Below are 21,864 nucleotides of genomic sequence, written 5' to 3'. Positions count from 1 at the left end.
AGCTGATCACCAGTCAGCCCAGTTGGATCATAAAACAGGCCGCCAGGGAAGCAGAGGTGACCCACTGCGTAGGGATGCCCAGGGGCACCAAAGCCTGGTTGCTGTGCATCAGTGTTTTTTAGTACAGCTTGTTTCAAGTCATGATCTGGGAGCAGGGAGTATGGAGAGGGTGAGAGGGTGCCCAGAAGAGAAGAGGAGAGCAATGAGTCTCTAGATGGATGCAGAGAGGTGAGCACTCTGGGAAGAAAGGATGGGCTGCAGGTTGAGGGCTACCTGATCACCAGTGTCCTCCAAATGATGGAAAAAGTGAAAATGTTTCCCACAAAGTCCCTTTCTCCACCTGGGAAAGCACTTTCACAGGACACATGCAAGGAGGTGATGAGAGCTGCAAATGCTGGCATGCAGAGAGGCTGTGCTTGCCATGTGAGGGGCCATGACATACTCCTGCAAGGTCACAGCCACATGCTGATGTGTCCTGGGGACTGATGTGACAGCTAAAGGAGTGAGTGTGCAGCCCCTGACAGGGCCACAGGTACTGCTGCCACCACTGCATGGGCCTTGCACCATGGTTCTTCCACTGCCTGATTCAGGGAGCGGTTTTCTGGAAGAGCTGGGTCTTTAATGTGAATTTCCACTCTTCTTATGCTCTTAACCAAGAAAATGAGCTCTTTATTGAGCCGAAGCCACTGCAGAACAAGAATGGATGGTTCATCTGAGAGGCTTAAAGGTGGCTGGTCATCAAAGGTGTGTAATACGCAGTTCTGTAACACACAGCTGCTGGGCAAAAGCTTTGATCCCAGGGTGGCAGGGAGCAGAAAAATTGCTCTTTTCAGCAGCATTCCTGGTCGTCCATGTTTCAACTAATACACTGCCCCAGTCTTTGCTATGAACCATTTCAGTGCTCATGTTGGGACGAGTATGAAGGAAGCATACAGGAGTGAAGCGGGGACATCTGACAGCCCTGTGCCTCCAGGGTTACAGTTTAAGCTGAATTTGAACTAAGGGACAAATTTCTTTTCTTCATCACTGGTCTTCTAAGAGCAAGGAACAGAAACTCTCATTGATATGCTGTTGCATATTTCAACTCCAAAGCAGCTCTGGCCTCCCCATCAGAAATGAGGTTATGGGTCATTGCTCTGCAACTCCTGGGGCTCTGCTGTTCTTGCTGCAATTGCTTAGAATGTGCATCAGTCGATTGCTGTATTTCTCTAACCTAAATGTGTTCATTTAACCAGTCACCAGATTTAGTTAATGACCACCATGTGCACAAATGCTGTGACTGACTATGCCCTACCACTTCGTTAATTAGACCCAGGACCTGACTCAAACAGCTTGGACTTGCCTGGCAGCAGTGCGAGTGGACAGACTCCTCTACTGCTGCTTTCACGTATAAAGTTGCAAAGAAGAGTTTATTTTTTACTTCACATGTGTACATTTTTCTTCTTCAATCTTTCTTTCTTCTCCTTGTTGGGATGCCAACTACTCATCGAGAGGGAAGATTATTAAATGAGTCAGTCACTAACATGCTGGCTTTTCTGTTTCCAGCAGTAATTTCATAACACCTTGTGTGGAGCTGTAATGGGCTGGATGGTGAAAGTAGAGAGGGAGCTGATATGCTCCTTTAGCAATTAGAGCCACCCCATGGGTATCTCAACCACTGCAGAGTAGCTGATCGGTTGTTGCAAGTTGGTGTTTATTTTTCTCCTATGGGAAAGCTGCAGCTTCTGAAATCCTTCCTCCCCTCCAAGTTATACCTGACTGCCATGAAAATATGTGTCCATCAGAGCCAATGAGCTAGACTAACCTTGCTCACAGAGGGCAGAGGTATCCCCATCTAACTGCAGCTCATTGCAGGCCGGGATGTCTGCAGGAAGATGTGCCACACAAAGGGACTCTCCATTTTTTCTATTATTTGCAAAGGCAGTTTGGACAGTGAGGTCCTACAAAGTTAGCCAAAGTCAGATGAGGATGCCTGCAGTATCAATCTAAGGTGCACCATACTGCAACGGTGTGTCCAAATGCTCTTGGCAGGACAAGAGTGCACCAGATTTTGTAGCTCAGCTGGAAAAAGCAGAGGAGCAGCCAACAAAGAGGTCCTGGGGCTCCTGAAGATCTTTGGTGTTAGAAGAAAGTGACTTTATGCCATTCTGACTTGGTGCCACATTAACAAGACTCCTATACTTTCCATTACTTGCAGCTGTTTTGTGCACAGCCATTTTACTCTGCTACACAAACAAATGACAACTATTTTGTAAGTAAACTGGTTCTTGTCAAAGCTTTTTGTTACCTATCAGAAATAAAAGCATTAATCCTGCTTTAATGTGAAACAGCGTGAATCACTTCCACATCTTCTGCCACATGTGATCATGGGTCCACAGCCAGCACTCGCATCCTGTCTGCTCCCTAGCCAGACCCTGCAGACCTGTCTTATGCCCCTTCCTATGATCATCTTATGGAACTATTTTCTTTACATTTTCCTCTCACCAGTGCTGTTGAAAAACTGTAGCAGGGCAGAGATTTAGCCCAAGTTACTAGGCTGCATTTTACTGAGGGTAGGGCAAACCCAAACTACTCCTTCAGCCAGGGAAAGAAAGATACAGCAGGAATGGGAAGTCCAGGCAGGATCAAATATTTTCTGGGGTGAGATACCATTGATTAAATCACTGTCAGTTGCAGAGGATAATGCTGTGTGAAGTAAAACATTGCTGGGGAGTTCAAGACACACACCCACTGACTCAGAGAGCAGCACAAGGAGGGGATGAGCCAGGAGATGGAGGGTCTCCAGCGCTGGCCATGCCCTCCCCAACCGGGCACACTCCCATGGGATCTCAACATGGCCAGTAGAGCCAAAGAGGGGACAGGGTCCATCAACAGCCCCAGACACAGCGAGAGGGTGAACTGGGACCAGGGTCCCTCCCAGGAAGCCCAGTCTGGAGCAGATGGGATAGGAGACAAGGCTACAAGGCAGGTCCAAGGTCCATGCAGCAGCCAGGGCAGGACACAGGGACACATCTAAGGCAGCTCAGACAGGGATGTGAGATCCAGGTCTGAGCTTAAAGGAGGTCCTGGGCCACAAGGAGAAGGTGCATGGGTGGCAGGTGCCTTTGAGACCCTGACACGCTATCTGAATTGAAGGGCCAGGGTTTTACACCAAAATTCATGCAGTGCTGCCTGGGGAGCTGGGAGCAGGCTTTAGCACTGGCTGGAAAGCCTGTGCAGACAATAAAGGTGTGGGAGTGGAAGTACACACAGTCACAAACTTTCTTCCAGTGAAGGGGGAGACAGGGAGACTGGATGCAGACAGTAATTTGTAGGTAATTACTGAGTGGTTGAAGTGAGATCTAACACTCGCTCTGCCAGTGTTTCTCTGCCCACATGGCTGTGTGGTCATCGTGTCCCAGCAGCTCCACAGCTCTGTCCTACCCTCCCTCCCCCTCCCAGGCCATTCCCAATGGGTTCCTCCCCAAAAGGAGTAATGAAAAGCTGTGGAGTGTCCAGGGGAGCTGCCTTCACCATACAACACCAGACCTCCAGCACTGGAACTGCTTTGCCTTCTTGCACTGATCACCTTTCTCCCCTAATTACCTTCCTTCCACCAACTTTCTCATTGAAAGCTAAGCTTCCCCTAGCTCCTATCTTGGGTAACCAAAACTTCAGTTTTGATTTTTCTGCCCTGTGTTTTAGTAGGGATCCTCTGCACTTTGCAGTTTCAGCAATGCAGGGACTGACTCTGGCTTTGACCCCTTGAATCCATGAGAAACTCACCCAGTACTCCATCTCCAACACTAGCAAGAAGCCTGGGAAAAGGTGTAGGAACAAGGTATTTATCTAGTATTACTTTCCAGATGGTCTTCTTGCCTCCAACCTATTCCTTGCCTGAGGATGCAGTTTTTGTGACTTCTATTAGATGCATTGTCCCAGATTGGATGCTTATTAACAGCTTTCAATTTACATCTATGCTTTGGGTTAAAATTCCAACATGATTTTATTTTTAGGTAATTTTATATGCCTGCAGACAGGTTGTATTGTCAAGTATGTAGTTGCTGAGGGTAATGGCATGTAATGTCATGTATGTAATTACTGACATGCAGTTCATGTTTTTATATAGGCATATATATATATCCTTAATTCATTTCTTTTTTCACCGCATTTTCTGAGCCAGCATTAAAACTTTGCACCCCTTGTTGATCTGCCTGTCCATTTGTCCTGCATGTGGCATTGAGAGAGAGTCAGGGAATGTGGCTGTGGGGAGCTCTTCGGTGCAAGCCACCATGTGGCCCTTCCTTGCCAATGTTGGCTGTTCCAAAATGTTCTTCCTGCCCTCACCAGCTTGGTGTCCTCCAGCTCCCAAGATGTCTCGTTAAGCAGTCACTGGGGTTGCAGAGGTGGTGGCTGAGCAGGGAAGATTGTGAGCTGCCTGTACCATGCCCAGCATATCCGTCACAGACGTGCTCACCAACAGCAGCTCTTTCTGGACTCCTTCCTATAATCACCCTTACCCGAGGGGAGTTTTGGTCTGCACCTCATGCAGCTGGGCCTTTTTTTTGGCCATTTGTGGCTGAAATTAGATCTTGGTGGCCTCTTGACAGCAGAGACAAACCTGCCTCGGCCTTGTCAGTCCATGCATTTACAGCACTCATGGTGATGCCACGTCTGGGTCTGCAGTGATGGCTCCATTTCAGCCAGCATCCCCCATGGGCAGCTGTGTGACAGGCCCTGACTGGGTGGCTTGGTTGGTTTGCTTTCAATGTAGGATGAAGTCCTTAGCCACTGTTGTGCTCTGCATCTCCACCCCAGCCTTGGAGGGGTGCAGCCTCCCTGCAGTCTACTGAGCAACTGGTGAGACCCCAGCACTGACCCTGCTCTGAGCAGGGGCTTAGACTAGAGATCTCCCAAGGTCTCTTCCAGCCTTAATTATTCTATGAGCCTATGAACATTATACCAAAAGGTTTTGGACTAGTTTAGCCTGTTATTTTAAATCTGAGTCTTTACCTCATTGTGTTTTAAATATGAATTAGTGAATTTAAACAGCTGGATTCAATTGCATTATTTTCTTTGTCTTTGAGCTGTTTTGTAAGTGATGAAACTTGTGTGGATGCTGTAAGTGTCTGTTGGTCTCTAGGTACTTTCTGCAACCAGACACATTTTAGCAGCTTCCTTGAAGCTACAGGCTTGAAGGAGTCTTTCTCACATCAGTGGTCCTTGGGTCTAGCTGACTCCAGAGCCCCACTTTGAGAGGCCGTCATTAGAGGGTAGATGAAGGCAAGGCCAGGACTAACAAGCAGAAGCTGCATTTCTTTGCAGTGCAGGCTTCCCCTACAGCACTGAGGCACTTCTGTGGCTTGCCTTGTTTGCACTGGGGCTTTTCTTGTCTTGAAATATCTCAAGGTGGCTGCATCAGGTCTGCAGAAGAAAGATCTCTGTGCCCAAAAGCCTCTTTGTTTTTTCCAGCTATATCAGATGGTCCAAGAAAAGATATCACCTCCTCCTACAAACCTGTCTTCATATTTCCTGAAACTGTTCCAGTAAGAGCAGCCTGTTTTAGTTTCTTTCTCCACTTGCCTCCTCACTTGACAAAGGCAGAGTGTCTCAGCCAATACTGCACCCGGCACCTTGCAGCTGACAAACACACCTTCCAGAGGACCTCTCATTTCACCATCCAGGGATGGGTGATGAAGCCCCTCAGGCAACCCCTTTTGCTGGCAGCCAGTCCATGCAGTTCTGAAATATTTCTCAATTTCCCAGTTAATGCTGCTCAGCTTTAATTTTTGTCTGCCTGTTTCTGACACTGACTTTAAGGAGCTTCTTAGATCCTAGTGTTTCTTTCTATGGATTTAGATTATGCACTAAAGTCAACAGTGTTTTCTTTTGGCTATAGGAGAAAGAATAAAATCTGTCATCATAGGAACATGTTTCCGAGGGAGCACTTCTTTTTTATTCTTTTCTTCACTCTCACCAATTTTTCACAGCTCTTTAAAGCTGAGAGGAGCTGATGGTTTTCTGCTGTGAGACTGGTGCACCCAAAGGAGACTAAGCTTTTTGCTGCTCCTCATTGCTCCTTAATTGGATTATCATGGGTTACTTTGCCAGCTTCCAGAAAGTCACATTGACTGGCACAAATGATATACTTACCCTCTAGGTTTTTTATCATCTGAAATTTCAGACAAAGCACTCATTTGGTATGTTAGACCGTGATGATGGTAGTTGTTACCACATACTCAAATGTTTCAAATAGGTATTTCAGTCCCAACCACAGTCATGAAATTAGGACAAAGTGAATTTGAATTTCGTGTCCTCCCCATCTCCTCCTGCTGCTGCCTGGGAGCATTAATGCCTCACAAACACTATCTTAACCAGTGATCTGAGCCATATTTAGATAATTTTTAATACCTAACCACGGTCACTGGCTAGTGGCCACACTTATTCCTGCCTGGGCCTTTTCTTTTGTTGCTATTTTTTATTTATTCATGGAGCTGAATATTTGTTCTCTGCAAAATCCAATTCTTCTTTTGACTCTGCTTGCTTTATTTCTTTATCACTTGATCCTTGTGATCCGTATCAGTGGCTGATGGCCTTGCTTTGCTCACTTTTTGTAGCAGTGAGTAAATCTGCGTTATTAATTGAATTGCATTTACTGTGTCTTTTATGATACGTGTTAATGAAATGGGAATCATGGTGCAACTGCCAAGACACTTGCTGTCAGCCTCATGCTCACTCCTTATGCCTTGGGGATGGCCAAGTGGGACTCTATGGGGAGAGAGTTTCCTGGGAGCATCATTCATAAGAAGAGCTGAGCCTGCCTGGGGCTGATCTGTGCTGGTGTGTGGGCAGGGAGGGAGAGCCCCTGTCAGATGGAGCCTGAAGCATCACCAGAGATCAGTGAGCAGACACCAGCCATGCTCCTGGATCCAAGAGGAGACTTAAACAGACATTTTCATGGGACTTGGGGGTACTGTAGATAGCTGGCTGCAAGCCAGGAAGCCCTTTGAAAACACTGGTGAGAGCGAGCATGAAAAGAAAGACCTCACCACACAGTGAGCTGGATGGAAAGCTATTTATAAACCCCTTAATTGTTATGCTTCCTTATCTAGCACCTCTCAGTTTCCTTCTTTTAATTTCTTTTTGAGGTGCAATGATATTGTTCTAGAGGTGCAAAGTCCTTTTCATGTTGGCATGCTCATCTGGGAGAAAAGGCACCAAAAGATCCACTTCAAAGCACTCAAGTGCTTTGCGTCATGTTCAAATATGATCATCTAGGGAACTCTTTCTGGGGTGATTTCTCTCTTCCCTCCAAATATGAACTCCTGATAGTTTTTGTTCCTCTACTAAAAGTGATTCCATGTTCATCTTCTTCAGCTCTGAATCCCATCAAACTCACCAATACAGCGAGTGCTCAGAATTAAAATCTGTCTTTTGACATATAGTCTGAAATGTAAAATGCTCTGGACAGAATCACTACAACTGGTCTAAGTCTAACACGTGAAATAGCAATGCCTCTTCCTGCGGGAAATGATCACCTCCACGCTATCACAGCTACCAGCTGTTACATTCAAGAATATTGGGGTCCTACCTTACCAGCAGGATTTGTGAAACTCCCAAGAGTTCATCTTTCTTACTATTACTTCCTCTTCTCAAATCCTTGGATAATGGCCACATGGTCATTATTTGGACATTGACAGGATGTGTCCTCCCTTGTACTGTCTGCCATCCCCTGATTTCCATCCCTCTGAAACTCTGGTCTGGTTAGCTGTAAATGCATGTCCTTTGGTAAGACAAGAAAGGGAACTTTACACAGCTGAGCAGAGAAATCCAGTCCATTGAAGCTACATGTGAAATATGCTAGTGTTGATCACATTAACAGGGCCACATGAATAGAAATATGGGCATAGCTATACACAAGATGAGCTGAAACAGACACAAGGTGGCTCAAAGGAAACTGAAAAGATGGCTGTAGTGTCAAGCTAGGTTCACATCCCATTCAGTGGGGACAGGATGCATAAATGCCTTTGTGTTTACTGGTGTCTTAGCTCTTAATTTTGCTAGTTCAACTCAAAACCTGCAGCCCAGGGTTCAGGCTTCTGGAAGCTAAGGACCATGTTTGATGCCAAACCCTGGTTCAAGCTTAATGAGAATATCTCTAGGTTGTGGGAAAGACTGTTATGAGAGAATCTGTGAGCTAAAGCAATGCCAGAGAGGAAAACTAAAAACACAAGCAAAAGTAAAATTGTTGAGATGGTCACATCGTGCAGCACAGGGACTCACAGACAAAACCCTCAAAGAAAGCAGCAGAGAAATGGAGATGGCAACTGAGCAACAAGAGAATAAGCCTTTTTCATGAAGCCACGTAGGTGACACCCACTTGCCAGCAGACATCTGCTGTGTGCCTGCAAGGTGGCCGTAAGTTTATGTTTAGCCAAGTAACGTGTTTGAGCCCTGTACTACCTGTGTCAGGCTACAAAGGACGTCTCTCTGCTTGTAAGCTGTATCTAATCCTGCCTGCAGAGTGCTCAGTGAGGTTGCTCAAGTGAAGGTGGTGAAGGGGTATGAATTTACCAGTTGATGAAAATGGTCCTTCATAGCTGCCCTGTTCCCTCTTCCACCACCCTTTCCCAAACCTAAGTAAGAAACAGTACTACACATACCTGGATGTCATCTGCACACAATAGCCACTAGGCAACTTGCACACGGTGACATGACTATTGTAGGAGCTGTCCTCAGTTTAAATGTCAGACCATCAGAGAGTATTAAGTCAAAACATGCCAAGTTACTGGTTTGCTTCTGCTCCACTTCCAGCATATTAATGTGCAGCCCCAACTGCAGCCCCAGCTGGCTGGTCTCAGCACAGAGTACAGATGGGGCCAGTGAAATACTGTAATGATCCCAGTAGTGCTCAAATTGGGAAGACCATATAAAGCAGAAGAGCAAGAGTCCAGTCGTGTAAAACATTGTCCCTAGCCAGCTCTGGAGTTCAGTGAAGATCCCCTAGGGCAGGTCCCAGCTGGACTGCATGGACCAGCCACGCATTGGTCCTGCAAACAACTGCACAAATGTTACTCAACTGTGGCATCTAGGCTTCTACACTAAGAGCATCAGGGTTTTTGTTAAAAAAGCAGGCTTTGCTGTCTGACAGATCCTGCTTTGGAAGTGGATAGCTGAGCCTGCTGCCTGCAGTATGGTTGTGAACAAAATTAATGGTGAAGGAACACATCTATGGTGCAGAAATGCTTGCATGAACACCAACAGCCCTGCTCTGGTGCATTCTTCCATGTTCCTCTGACCTCACCTGCTTGCATGAATCACAAGCCACAGAAGAGGAGAGAGCCAGCATTACGGCTGTGGCACAGGGAAAGGCTACCAGCAAATCAGACAGCTTTGAGCTTTTGCATACCTGTTTACATGCACAAGGCAGGAGCTGAATCACTGATACTCATATTGAAACAAGGGAATTCTCCTGGTCCTTGCCAGCATGTGTTTTGGGGTTGGCTGCAGCCAAGTGAGTTGTCATGATGTAGGAAAAAATGTACATTGTGGGAAGATTTTATGGCAACCTGGGGCACAGATCTGCAGGTTTCAGAGAAGGAACGGGGGCCACAGCTGCCATGCAGCTGGAATAAAACTCAAGCACAATTGTAGCCAAGATCCCTTGCTAGCAATTCAGGTGGCACACCTGTGGCAACACCAATAAATGGGAGAAGACACCAATGAAAAGGTAGACAGGCTTTTAATGGCATGATCAAGAATCCCCTCTTAATAACAAATCTAATGACAACTGTGTTTGATATGAACAAGAAGTGGCATCATCATTTATTTTTTTTAAGACGTGATCTGAAGTTATGACAAATGCCAGGTGGATCTGTACACAGACAGGGCCTCTGTGTGCATGCCAGATTTTATGGCCAAGAAATTTGCCATGCAGTTGAACCGGATTGTGATTCCTCGGTCGGTGTTGTACATTCTGTTTGAAGTGTGTAAACATTCTCCAGCTGCTTTCCTAAAAAATGCAAAGAAGATATGTAGAGAGATTTAGCCTTGGGACCCAGTTGCATTTCCAGGCAGGCAGTACCAAGGAGCAGAAGTCCTGTCTCCAGGCCAAAAGACTTCGTCAAACTGCCAGAGGTGAAGGAAAACGACGTCGGTGCGCCAGATACAATGTCTGAGTGTAGAGTCACATGCTATCGTGTTAAAAGGAGATATACAAATTTATCCGCATTTCCAGCTCCAATTCCTGTCTAGAGAAGAAGCAGCCCAGGTCCCATAGCACAGCAGCGTTGCTGACACTGTTTTTCACACACACTGTTACGCCTGGACTCCTTGTCTAAACCCCCATGTCCTGCAGACCTCATCACACCATCTGCAGGCGATGGTCTGAGAGCTACTGCCTTGCACCCCAGCAGCCAAATTTACCCAAGTGCTGAGTAAACGTCAGCCCTTGCCTCTGTATCAGACCTCCTTGCACTTAGGGCAGAGGCAAGCCAGAGGCAGAGCAGCTACTGCCAAGCCCCATGCTGATACCAGCCCAGCAGTACCTTCGCCAAAGCAGAGGTCTCACCCCTGCAGCCCCCTCTGGTTTAGGAGCTGAAAGCAGGAGTTCCCACCGTGGTCCCTACCAGGAACCCATCTCTGGATTTGCTGTGGTAGCTCCCTTCCTCCTTTTAGCACTGAGGGCATCAGTGTGTACTTTAAATCTGCTTTCCAGACATTTGGAATGTGGAATAGGCTGCCCAGGGAGGTGGTCACCGTCCCTGGATGTCTTTAAGGGTCATTTAGATGAGATGCTGGGGGATATGGTGTAGGGGAGAACTCTGTAGAGTAGGGCTGATGGTTGGACTCGATGATCCCAAGGGTCTTTTCCAACCTGAATGATTCTGTGATTCTGATTCTGTGATTTGCAGCTCCAGAAATAAAAGGGATAATGTTCCTCCTTATAACCTGGAGCATCAGCCTGCACAGTGCAGAGCTTGCTGTGTAGGTTGCTGGCCAAATCTACCTCAGGCTTTTCAGAAATCCAGGAGGGCTTCAGGCCATCAGCCAGAGAGGGACTGACCTGCAGGGAGTCAGGAGTTTGAAGACAAGATCCGCTAGGGGAGGTATATTAGGAATGAGGGGACAGGAGATCTATGGCGTACAAATCACTGTCATTTCAGGGGATTCTGGCTGTACACAGCTCACCACAGCCTGCAACCAGGACTATTCTCTGGCCTCACAAAGATACCAACCAAGCTCATGGAGGTGCTGCCAACCTGACTTAATGTCAGCTGGCTGTGCTTTTACTATCAGCATGGTCCCAGCCCCTTGGAGCAGAGCAACAGGCTGAGGAAGAGCAAAACAACCACTCAGGGTTCTGCAGAGGACCTCGGGAGCCCATGGGCACCCACGCAGTATCAGTGGTACAGGCACACATCGCAAGAAGAAAGGGCCTGAACAGGAGCCCAAGCTCTCTCCCTGTGTGCGTCTGTCAGAGCAGCTGGCAAACAGATGGAACCAAAGGTGGTTGCAAACTCCAAGGTAGTCTCCATGTGCTTTGTGAAACCAGCCTAGCACTGCTGGAGCACAGGCATGTTTCAGGTAAGTCAGGAGGAACTCATTTGATACCAAACCTATTATGTCCACAATGGGACTTTTACTGTGTTCACAGGATTAATTTAACTGCAGTTGACTGATGTGTGGGGCAAGGCCTTAGGTGGGCATCAGTGTCTGTGCACATGGAATAGTGGTAGGATCATGCCATGGGTCAGTAAACTATACAGAGAAGAAAGAAGTGTGCTAAGGGACCATCGAGTTGCTACTGGAGCTGGTCAGGCTATCAATAGATACTTAGCCATCTTCTTACAGAGGATCTATGCTCAGAAAACACCTCTGTGTTTGAAAGGAGAAACATCAAAGATTTTCTTGCCCCAACATAACTTGCTTTGGATTGAAGAGTTTCACTAGCAAACAAACCATGCTTGTGTTAGTCAAGGGCAGCCATGTGAGCAGGGGCTCTCCAGACCCTGATTCATCCACAGCTATTACAACTCTGATGGCAAGCATAATGGCTGCCAACCAGCCAAGCTGGGGTGTTTTGCCCCTGGTTCATGCTCCAGCAAGTGGAGCCTCACAGCTCACATGCACTTTGGTAGAGTGGTACTCTGTTTCTCCATCCACATCCTCTGCACACAGCAGTCAGTCCTGCACACATAGGTCACATAGTCACATAGCATCAGGGCACTTCTCTGAAGGTAGCAGGAGCCTTTTCAACCTTTAGCCACTATATATAATGGGCACTACTTATATTATATTGTTATAATAATATATATATTATAATATTATTTACTTAGAAAGGGCAAGCAAAGTCTCCTGCCTCTCACAAATTCCAAGCACAACTGCCTCAGAGATGTCTGCTACTTGAAACACCTTTTGCACTAAGACAAGCGGAAGTGTTTGTGCTGCCAATCAGATGAATCAGTTAAGCAGCTCCATCTATGTGTTCAGGCTCCTCCACAGCATTAGTCTGACTGGTGCCATCGGTTCTTTTGCTCCCTCTGCTCATCATGCTGGCTTAGCGCTGAGAACTGTCTTTCAGATTTGCCACTTGGCACATCCGCCCCTGTATCCCTGTTTCTTTGCAAGCATCTCCTGGACATACAGCAGCCTTTGACTCATTTTTACCAGCCAGCATGCCATGTTCTCAGCTGGCAGATAAGAAAGCACGTGGGACCTTTGCAGACTCCAGCAAAGCGAAGACTCTCAGCAGACTGTTTGCTGTATCTTATGATACCAGGCAGTCCCAAAGACACTTATGCTCCCAACACACAGAGCACCGCACAATGCTCCCTGAACAAGTCCTATCTGTTCCTACCACCCATGCACATATATGCATGGATGCAGAGATGGTGGCAGCCTGTCCCAGGAGTCCCCTCAAAACACACACAGGCACAACCATCTGCAGCTGGCCAGGATAGACCCTGCAGCAAAAGTACCAGCGGGGAACCATGTAGTGTCAGGCTGTTCCCAGAAATTTCTGCAAACATGGAAAAGTGCTGGGAAGCCTGCTTCTCCTCCCCTGACCCCAAACAGTTTTCTTTATTCTTCCTAGCCATTTCCTCTGCTCTGGTCAGCTTGATCTTGTTGATCTACTCTTCTTTGCAGTGAAGCAAGGATGCAGGCGCACACAACAGCAGTGTTTGAGCAGCCCTGTGTGTCCTTGAGGCTTGACAGCTTGCACACCATGTTTCATGGCAGAGAACAGCAGGGTCTTGCCTCTCCCACCTTTCTGGGATGTGACAGTCCACCATGTCCTGCGATGCCAGACTGGATCGTCTGGCATCCCTCAACCACCTAAGTTCTCCCTAACATCACAGGCTTCATCCGCTCATGCCCCCAGATGTGATCTCCTGTGTTTGCTCCAACTGTGGCAGGCATCCTTCCAGGTGTGGAGGAAGAAGAGAGGATGAGAGGACCCAGAGGAGTTGTTGACCCTTTTGCAGGGCTGCTTTCACAGTAACGCTAGCAGAAAGCATCACTGCTGGTCCACCTGCCTGCCAGAAAAACCTTCCAGAAAGGCACACAAGAGGAATGGGAACTTCTGCAACCAGGGTGTGCTGAGCACCCCAGTGACAGGAGTACCCTGGAGTGACACTTGCTATTGAGCAGTTGAAGGGAAGAACCTTGAAAATCAGAGCCAGGGAGGAGATCAAGAGCTCCTGCATGGCAGGGGCTTTCCTGAGTCCCTCTGCTGACACCTGAAAGAGGGCTCAAGCCATCACCTCCTGCAGCACGTGGCTTACGAGCATGCCTGGGCCAGTCTGTGCCCTGTGACTGGCTCTGCCAGCAAAACGCGGCTCTAGGGACCATCTCTTGTTAGCAAATTCTTGATAGCCACTTGACTGGAAGAGCCCAGCACCAAAGCTCCTGTAAAAATAACTTCAGTGAAGGCATGAAAAAGGCAATGTGATATCCAGCCAAGATCACAGCATCACTTGCCACTGGGAAGAGGAGCAGATCCGGAGACCCAAACCTGTGGGATATGGGGACAGTTAAACCTTGCAGGAACAACCCTTAGAAAACTTTCAGTGACAGTGTCCAGCAGCTCCTGCACAGGGTCTCTGGGGAGAAAACATTGCTGCAGGCAGCCAACTTTCACTGCCATTGCATCTCATGGCGCAGCCCACTCTCACCCAAAACAACTAGGGGAGCACAATGCTGTTGATGCACTCTCCTGCTCCCCTCCGTGCCAGGGACAGCTGGAAAGCAGGGCTGTGCTGGGGCAAGAAGGCTGGTAGCACTCATGCCAGTCCCAGATCTCCATGGACCCAGCTGCACCCTCAGCCCAGCCCTGTCAGACAACACTGAGAATGGCTGTTATTTTCTGTGCTGGAAATCTTTCACTGGCTTTCTGAAACCTGCAGGACATGTCTGGTGGCTCTCCAACACGTGACAGCTTTGGCATGTCTCTGGCAGGACCAGGAATCTACTGCACCACAAAGAGAGATGATACCTTAGTGTCACCAGCATCCTGCCTGCTACTTGTGGTTGGGTCATGGTAGGAAAACCTCTTAGAAGACAGCTAGGTTTCTCAGAAAACCTTTTAATAAGAAAAAGTCCCCAAATTCCTGTGAAAGATTTCACTGGGTAGTTGTGAAGCCTGTCTGATTATTTCATCTGCCATTCTTGGCTACTCCATCTTCCTTGCTTTCATGTGCCAGAAGGAAAACCTCTGCCCTGGAGCTTCCTTCCCTGACAGGGGTATAGCTGGGCCATGGAAAACACTCCTTTAAACCTTCTCTTGAACAAATACATTGATTGTGCTTTATGGGCCTCCCATGATAAGGCAGGTTTGCTGACCCTGTTAATAGTCCTGTAGCCCTCTTTCCAAGCTTTTTCAATGTCATCTTTGGCATGTGCATCTAAGACCTGGATGAAGCATCTGGTAAAGGCTTCACGACAAAGTCTTACCATCTGAGCACTCTAAAATGAATAGTCCTCCAACAAATTAATAGGAGTGCCATTATGATTTATATTTCTGGAAAGAATCTATGTTTGGCTTTATTCTGTTTTCTAGTTTCATAGAATCATAGAATGGTTTGGGTTGGGAGGGACCTCAGAGATCACCTAGTTCCAAACCTCCTGCCATAGGCAGGGACACCTTCCACTAGACCAGGCTGCTCAAAGCCCCGTCCAACCCGGCCTTGAACATTTCCACGGAGGGGGCAGCCACAGCTTCTCTGGGAAACCTGTTCCAGTGCCTCACCACCCTCACAGTAAAGAAACCTGTCAAGGTCTCTCTGAACGTCATCCCTTCCCTCCAGCACGTTGACATCACCACACACCACAGGTTTCTGAACATGCAGGGCATATTTAGGTTGTAGCTTGACCCACACTTCAAACTCACATGTAGTTATAATGCCACCAGAAGTGGTCATACTCTCTGTCCTCTCCTTCCCGCATTTCTGTTGTGTGACCAAATGCTGACCCAGATTGATGAACTGAACCAGATGAAAACCAAACCAGCAAACCAGAGAGCTTAGTGTCATGCTGGATCAGCATTTCCAGCCACTTCACCAAATAGTTGCCCCAGTGTTAAGGGGGTGGAATAGTGCAGCGAAGCAGCTGGAAGTTGGAGGGAACACTGCTTTCGGTGGCAACATCAGCTTAGTCCATCAAACCACAACCTGACCTTGGAGTCTCCAGTGCTTCTCTGCAAAGATGAGGGCGTGTTTTTAGACAAGAAGCTGTGCTTCTTACTCTACCAGGGTGAACATCAATGGAAAACAGCTAACACTTTGAGCTAGATGAAATAAATTCTTAGCATTGGCAACACCAAGACTGTCATATGAAGAGGTAATTCCTGTCAGCTATTTCCAGACATTTCCCTGTTCAGATCTCTACAGAGTAGCCTGTTCTCCCAGCCACCCTGTCACAGCTCTTGTGCTCCTCTCCAGAACAGGTCATATAGATGTGAACAGCTTCAGGATACCTTGGACTCGATGTCCATCAGTGTGACTGTTTGTGTCTATGTTCAAATGAATCAAGGTTATTACTGTCCAGATTCCTCTATCAAGTTTTGTTGTCTGCAAATAGTAAATATTTGCAGCTAGTTGCAGCTGCAGGAATGGGTGTACAGAGCAGCTGTATTTTTGTTCTCCCTCATACAAAGCATGACAGTGGTGTGAAGCCCAAAGTATTTGGGTCTGGAATGTTTCCCCCTGTGAGGTGTGGGGAAAATTTTGTGACTACTTCAAGATCTCATCAAGCTCAGACAGATATCAGTCCTACCGGCTTTCATTTTCAAACCTTCCTAATTAGTCTGGGGGCTAAAAAGTTGGTTGATTCAGTTCTGAGTGCTAAGCTTCTGCTCTGATAACATTACTTGAAGAGCACAGCCCTTGCTTTTACATTCACATTGTTAGTTCTCACACAACATGTGGAAGAGCTGAGCACTGAGAAAGACATAAACCTGACCTCCACAACTCAACCCACTATACTCTCAGACAGAAATGCACAAGGTACCCATGGCATGCCAGCAAACCTCTCCTTGCAAAGCAGCAGCTTTTGAGTATACTACAGGATAATAATTTCTCACCCTGCCATGGAGGGGAACTTTCAACCACAGTGCCAAAATTCACAAACACCAAGAGCGTGACAATAAAGCACAAGGAATTTAGGTGCAAGGGGCACCCAAGCTAAAGGCATCCAGTGACTATTCACATCTTCAGGATGGAGCTGTGTTTGGTGGACTATGGGTCTGTGGCACCAACTGCACTCAGGCTGAGGAATCACCCATGCTGGGAGATGTGGTCTCCACAGATCACAGTTTGGTATTTGAGACAGAAGCGGCTGCAGTGTGCTCCCTTCTACATCAATTAGCAAACACTCTTGATTTCCCAGAAATACATCCCTACTTCCATCTAAATACCCACCACACAGGCATCTGCTGCAACAGCAGCAGTGTCACTGAGCAGCAATGCCAGATGGCTTCCCTCTGTGGGACATACTGGAGCATCCAGCAAGACCTGCCTGCCTCCCATTACCACCTGCAGAGGCATCTCTGGAAAGGAGAGAAGAGACCCCTTCACCCTGCCCCTGCTCTTATCTCAGCACACAAGGACGGACCCATCCCTCTTTACTAAGCTGGTGACAATCCCTTGCTAACACAGGTGGCAGGAGGCGAGCCAACACTCAGGTAGATAGTGGTGGCCATGGCTGGTGTTTTCCCACCAAGGAGAGAGGAGGGAGCTGCCTGCAGGACAGGAGCCTTCCTCTCCAGCAGGCCTTGCTCTTGTCACCTCTGCTCCTCTTTCCAAAGCCAGGGTCAGTGTTGGCGACTGGTATTGCTAACAGAGAGAGGGGAATGCCTGGGGAGGGAGGAGGGTCAGGCACTAGGCAGGCTGCCTGGGTCACTGCTTGGTGCTGTGCGTTAGCAAGCGTGAGCTGTGGGCTGGATGTCTCCCTTGAAGAAGGCTCCGTGGCTCAGAGGCTCTCAGGCCTGTGGGAGCTGATCACGACAGTGTGGGGTGAGAGTGAGTGAAGCATTGAAGTACAGCTACTGCTATACACTCGTGGGTCCAGCATGAAAGGCTGTGCTGCAGCATCTCAAGTGTATACTATATGCAGAAGTTACCCAGTCTGTTGGGTTGGCAGAAGAAGATCATTATCTGGCAGCTGCCTTACTTTCCAGGGACACCTGCTTTCCTTTGGTTGCTGGACTCTGAGTCTGGGTTTTTCCTCTTTGTCGTTTTTTGGCCACACCAGGAGAGGGCAGGGAATCTCCTGTCGGCCCCAGGGCCTGAGCTGGGGGCTGAGGTCGGGCGGAAGGAGGAACTCGCTGAAGAGCAGTCCCTGGCTTATGCTGTCGGCAGGGAGAAGGACTTTCCCTCCGAGGTGGCAGCTGGCTTCTGGGGGAAGCACTGGGGTTTCTTGAAGGAAGGACAGGGCTCCAAGGGGATGCACAGCTGGACCTCCGTGAGCTGCTTCGTGGAGGAAAAGAAGTGGAGTTCGGTGAAGGAGGAAGCCGACTTTGTATCTGCGTTGTTCGGCACTCATTTGGGACACTTCCAGCTGGTCTCTGTGCCTGAAGCCTGTAGGGGAAGAGAAGAGGGAGGATGAAGGGGAATTTCTGCAAGGGGCTCTGGGATCCTGGCAGGTTTGGCATGAATGTTGCTGGACAACTACAAGGAGCCTCTAGCACCAGGATGCTGTGAACAAGATGGGGCACCGGTTTGAACACCAGCCATCCTGTAACTCTTGATGCTGTTAAGTAGTAAGTGTTTGCCCTGATCCTCCAGAACCCTCAGGGACAATGTGTAGGCATGGTTTGGCTGATAGCACATATCTGGGACTCTTCTTAACATGCAGTATGGATGCAGCAACCTTCCAGGCAGGAGATACAATCTGGGAACGCGGGTATGAGCTGGATTGCACCAGTTGGCCTCTGACAGTAACTCTGCTGGAAGATAAACCAACCCACAGGGAGCCCCTCCTTTCACCCCACATCTCCAAAATAGCAGCACCAAAGCAGCAGCTCTGCTCCTGGGCTGGACCTCCAGCCCTAAGGTCAGGCAGAAAAGCCAAACACTGGTGAATTCAGAAGGTCCACCTCCACATACATCTCTGTGCTTATCTGATAGAAAGCCAGGTACCTCCAAAAAAGTCAAGGCAGCCCTCTGTGTAGGGAATTCAGACCACATGGAGGTGGCCCACACTGTTGCAGGTCACTCCAAAGCCCATGAATGGGCACCTCCCTCTCTCCAGCTCTTCGCAGGCTGGCCATCTTCTGAGGCAATTACAACTGGCAACCTCGCAGCCCTTGCAGCTCTAATCACAATAGCCAGGCCAGGTCTCCCTGCAGAGTGACGGCTGTGCCAAGCATGCTGTAAAACTGAGAGCTCAGCACCAGAGGAATCTGCTATTAGCAGGATCAGACCAAATGAAAGAGCTCATGGAAGGGAAGAAGGCCTTAAAGTCAGGGCAAGTCAAGAGGGGCTTGGCCCTTTGGCCAGACTGAGTCAAAGAAGACAGAGAAGTGGGAATTTCACACACCAGTGAGCTGAAATGACTGTAGGAAACAGGGATGGACCAGGCATTCAAGCCAAGCGAAGGGTAAAGCAGTGGGAGGTAAGCAAAGCCCTGGCTGCGCCTCTTAACAAGTCCAACATTTTGCATTGCTCACCGTTCCAGTCTTACCTGTAGGCAACAGCCGCATCCTGCGGGGAGCTACATAGCACTGCCATTGTGACGGCCATGGAGCTCTCAGACTTTGCCACCTCTAGCAGTGTTTTCACTGGTGTGATGGGCCGAGGAATTCTGCTCTTTGTGCTTATGGGTCTCTCTTCTTTCCCCAGGAGGGTAGCCTTCTCCTTCCCTGCCTTCCTTGGGATGGAGTCATCAGAGTCGTGGGTGTCCTCCTCAGAACCAGTGGCTGACAGGGTTTCTGAGGCTCGCCGCCTCTCATCACTGGAGGATGCTGAGGAGGAGGCCCCTGAGGTCAGCCGAAGGAGGCGGTTTTGCCTCTTCTCCATCACTAGGCGAGCCAAGTCAGGTTGCTTTGCCCTCTTATAAAGCCTCTCTTTGGCCGAGAGTGAAGTTGAAAGGTCTGAGCCGGTGTCCTCTTCAGAGAACAGAATGGGTATCCGACTTCTATACCTGGAGCCCAGAGGTCTCCTGGGGCCCTGCTGTGGTGTGTTGAGGAGGGTCTCTGCTCGCTTAAGGTGTTCTGCCACCGATGCTGTCTTCTCAAGGTCAGGCTCCCTTGGAACCATCTTGCCTGGCTCTTCCAAATCCAGCGAGAGCGCCACTTTGTTGGAGAGCTCCGGCTTGTCCTCAGGAGGCTTTGCTACACCATTGGGAAGGGCCAGCTGTTCCCCCACTGTCTCTGAGGTGGTTTCAATGTGATTAGCTGAGAGTGCGCAGCTCTCTGTCTCTGCCCCTTCTAGCCCTGAATGTATGCTTCCATTCTCTACCAGCACCAGGTTGTCCTCCTGCTCTTCTTCAATAATGACTTCCTCAAACTGGCCTGGAGGGCAGTATTCCTCATGCCTCATCAGCTGGCCACTAGAAGACATGACATTTAAGTGGGTCTTTTCAGCAATATGAACAAATGTGCGCTCAACTTTGGTAAAGGGGGAGGAAGCTGTAGCCACAGCCATGGGAGGCTTTGGTTCAGATTTAAGGACTGAGGACAGGGTCCCTGGCTCGGATACATCCAGTTGGCTACCCATAGGCTGTGGCCTCTCACTCTGGGGTGTCAGTGCAGCAAGAGTGCCCAGATCAACTTCTGGAGCCAAGTCTGCAGTCACCGGAGACTTTTTCAGATCACCTGGTGAAAACAGCACTAGTGTTTTTGAGCCTTCCTCCAGCTCCAGGTCCCCATCAGCAGTGGACGCTCGACCCTTGGATCCCTTCTGGTCATCAGCCAGCAGCGTGGATGGTGCACACTCCTGGCTGCGCTCTGTGCTTTTTTGACTCAGGTCGCTGCTGGAACCACTGTGCATGTCAATCTCATCCCCTTCCTCTTCTGCCTCCTCCTCCTCATCTTCCTCCTCTTCATCTTCTTCCTCATCTTCTTCCTCCTCCTCTTTTCCATTCATTTCCAGATAAGGTTCCAGAGGTTTGCAAGGAGCAGTCAAGACAATATTTGAGAAATCAACTTTCTTTATCCGCTGGGATACCTTAGGCTTTTCCCAGTAGTCTGACACATCTTTTCTGAAGTCTTGATAAGGCAAACTTAAAGGCACTGCCTTGGGTAGACCATTCATTTCAAATGACTTCAGCATATATGCCTGCAAGAAGATAGATGTGACAAAAGAAAAGGGTTAGTATTCAAACATAACATTGACACAGAAGACATCAGCAGCGGGAAGCATCAGTGAAAAGCACCTAGTCCATCCCGCTTCCAAAATAGTGCCTGAGCAGCGATCACTCCATCATTCGATTCAAACAAACCTTAGAAAGGAGACATTCACAGATACTTATCAATGAAGGAAAAAGAATGTGCCAAAGGATTTCCTTTGTCAGCAGTCTTTAACCTGGATCTAAAAGAGCTGTTTACAAGTAATTCCTCAGGATTTTTTCATGTTTCCCAATCTCCTCTAGCATTTCTATATTTCAGTATTGATATATTTACATATTCACTCTTTCCTTACTGGAACCATTGAGCAACGCCCTTTTATGCCCAGGCCACAGTGAACTCAAGGGGCCCCTCTGGGATAGATAAATTTCCTGATCACTTTCCAGTACCATCTACCATTGTCCCTGGGGCAATGACCCTTGTAGGGCTCCTGTGTTCCCCCGCTGTGCTATTTGTCCCTCCCTTCTGCTCCCATGTCCCTCCAGCAACTCCTAATTCTGTCGTCTACAGGCTTCTGTTTTCACTAAAGTACATCAAGTACATCATGAAAGCTGACATATTATGATATCATTATGAGACTCTGGGGTGTCCAACCATTGAAAGCAATGGGAGGACAGGACAGTTGGTGGAGGCAGCTTGTTGAGCAGCAGTCTGTGGCAGAGAGACTGCCTGTAAGATGCCAGGAGTAGGCTGTGACATGATGGCAAATAATACTAACAGAAAAGCAGCAGCTCACACTCACATGCACACACTTGACCAAACAAGCAAAAAAGGGCAAAATAAATAGGAAATCCCCATCAAAGTTTGGCCTAATTAACAATTGGTTATAAATGAAAGCCACAACAGCACCACTCTGCAAAATGGATTTTTAAAAAAAACATTTAGGTCATCCTTCTATTAAGAGGGCTGGAAAAAGAAAGCCTCTCCATAAACTCAACCAGTCAATAATGCATCACATGTTACCTTTGAAAAGTCCTAGTCATGACCAGAAGGGCTCCAAACACTCCGTTTTTAAGCAGCATTTGACAGTGTCAGCGGAT

General features: G+C 48.1%; 1 protein-coding gene across 9 annotated transcripts in view; it reads right to left on the bottom strand.

Annotated features, from left to right (window-relative positions):
- Positions 1 to 9,702: 9,702 nt before the first annotated feature.
- Positions 9,703 to 21,864, bottom strand: part of TTBK1 (tau tubulin kinase 1) — a 131,414-nt gene continuing 119,252 nt past the window's right edge. For 8 of the 9 annotated variants that reach the window (XM_074817436.1, XM_074817433.1, XM_074817439.1 and 5 more), the window contains 2 exons: positions 19,162 to 20,756; positions 9,703 to 18,056 (listed from right to left, as the gene is read on the bottom strand). In XM_074817436.1, coding sequence (XP_074673537.1) covers positions 17,630 to 18,056; positions 19,162 to 20,756 — 2,022 coding nt within the window. In that variant the 3' untranslated portion in view covers positions 9,703 to 17,629. The remainder of the gene's footprint in view (positions 18,057 to 19,161; positions 20,757 to 21,864) is intronic. The other variant, XM_074817435.1, reaches the window with a different exon arrangement.

Source organism: Strix aluco, chromosome 3 (genome assembly GCF_031877795.1).
Source record: "Strix aluco isolate bStrAlu1 chromosome 3, bStrAlu1.hap1, whole genome shotgun sequence".
NCBI classification, from domain to species: domain Eukaryota; kingdom Metazoa; phylum Chordata; class Aves; order Strigiformes; family Strigidae; genus Strix; species Strix aluco.
The sequence above is the reverse complement of the archived record's forward strand: the minus strand, read 5'-3'. Positions and strand labels throughout refer to the sequence as shown.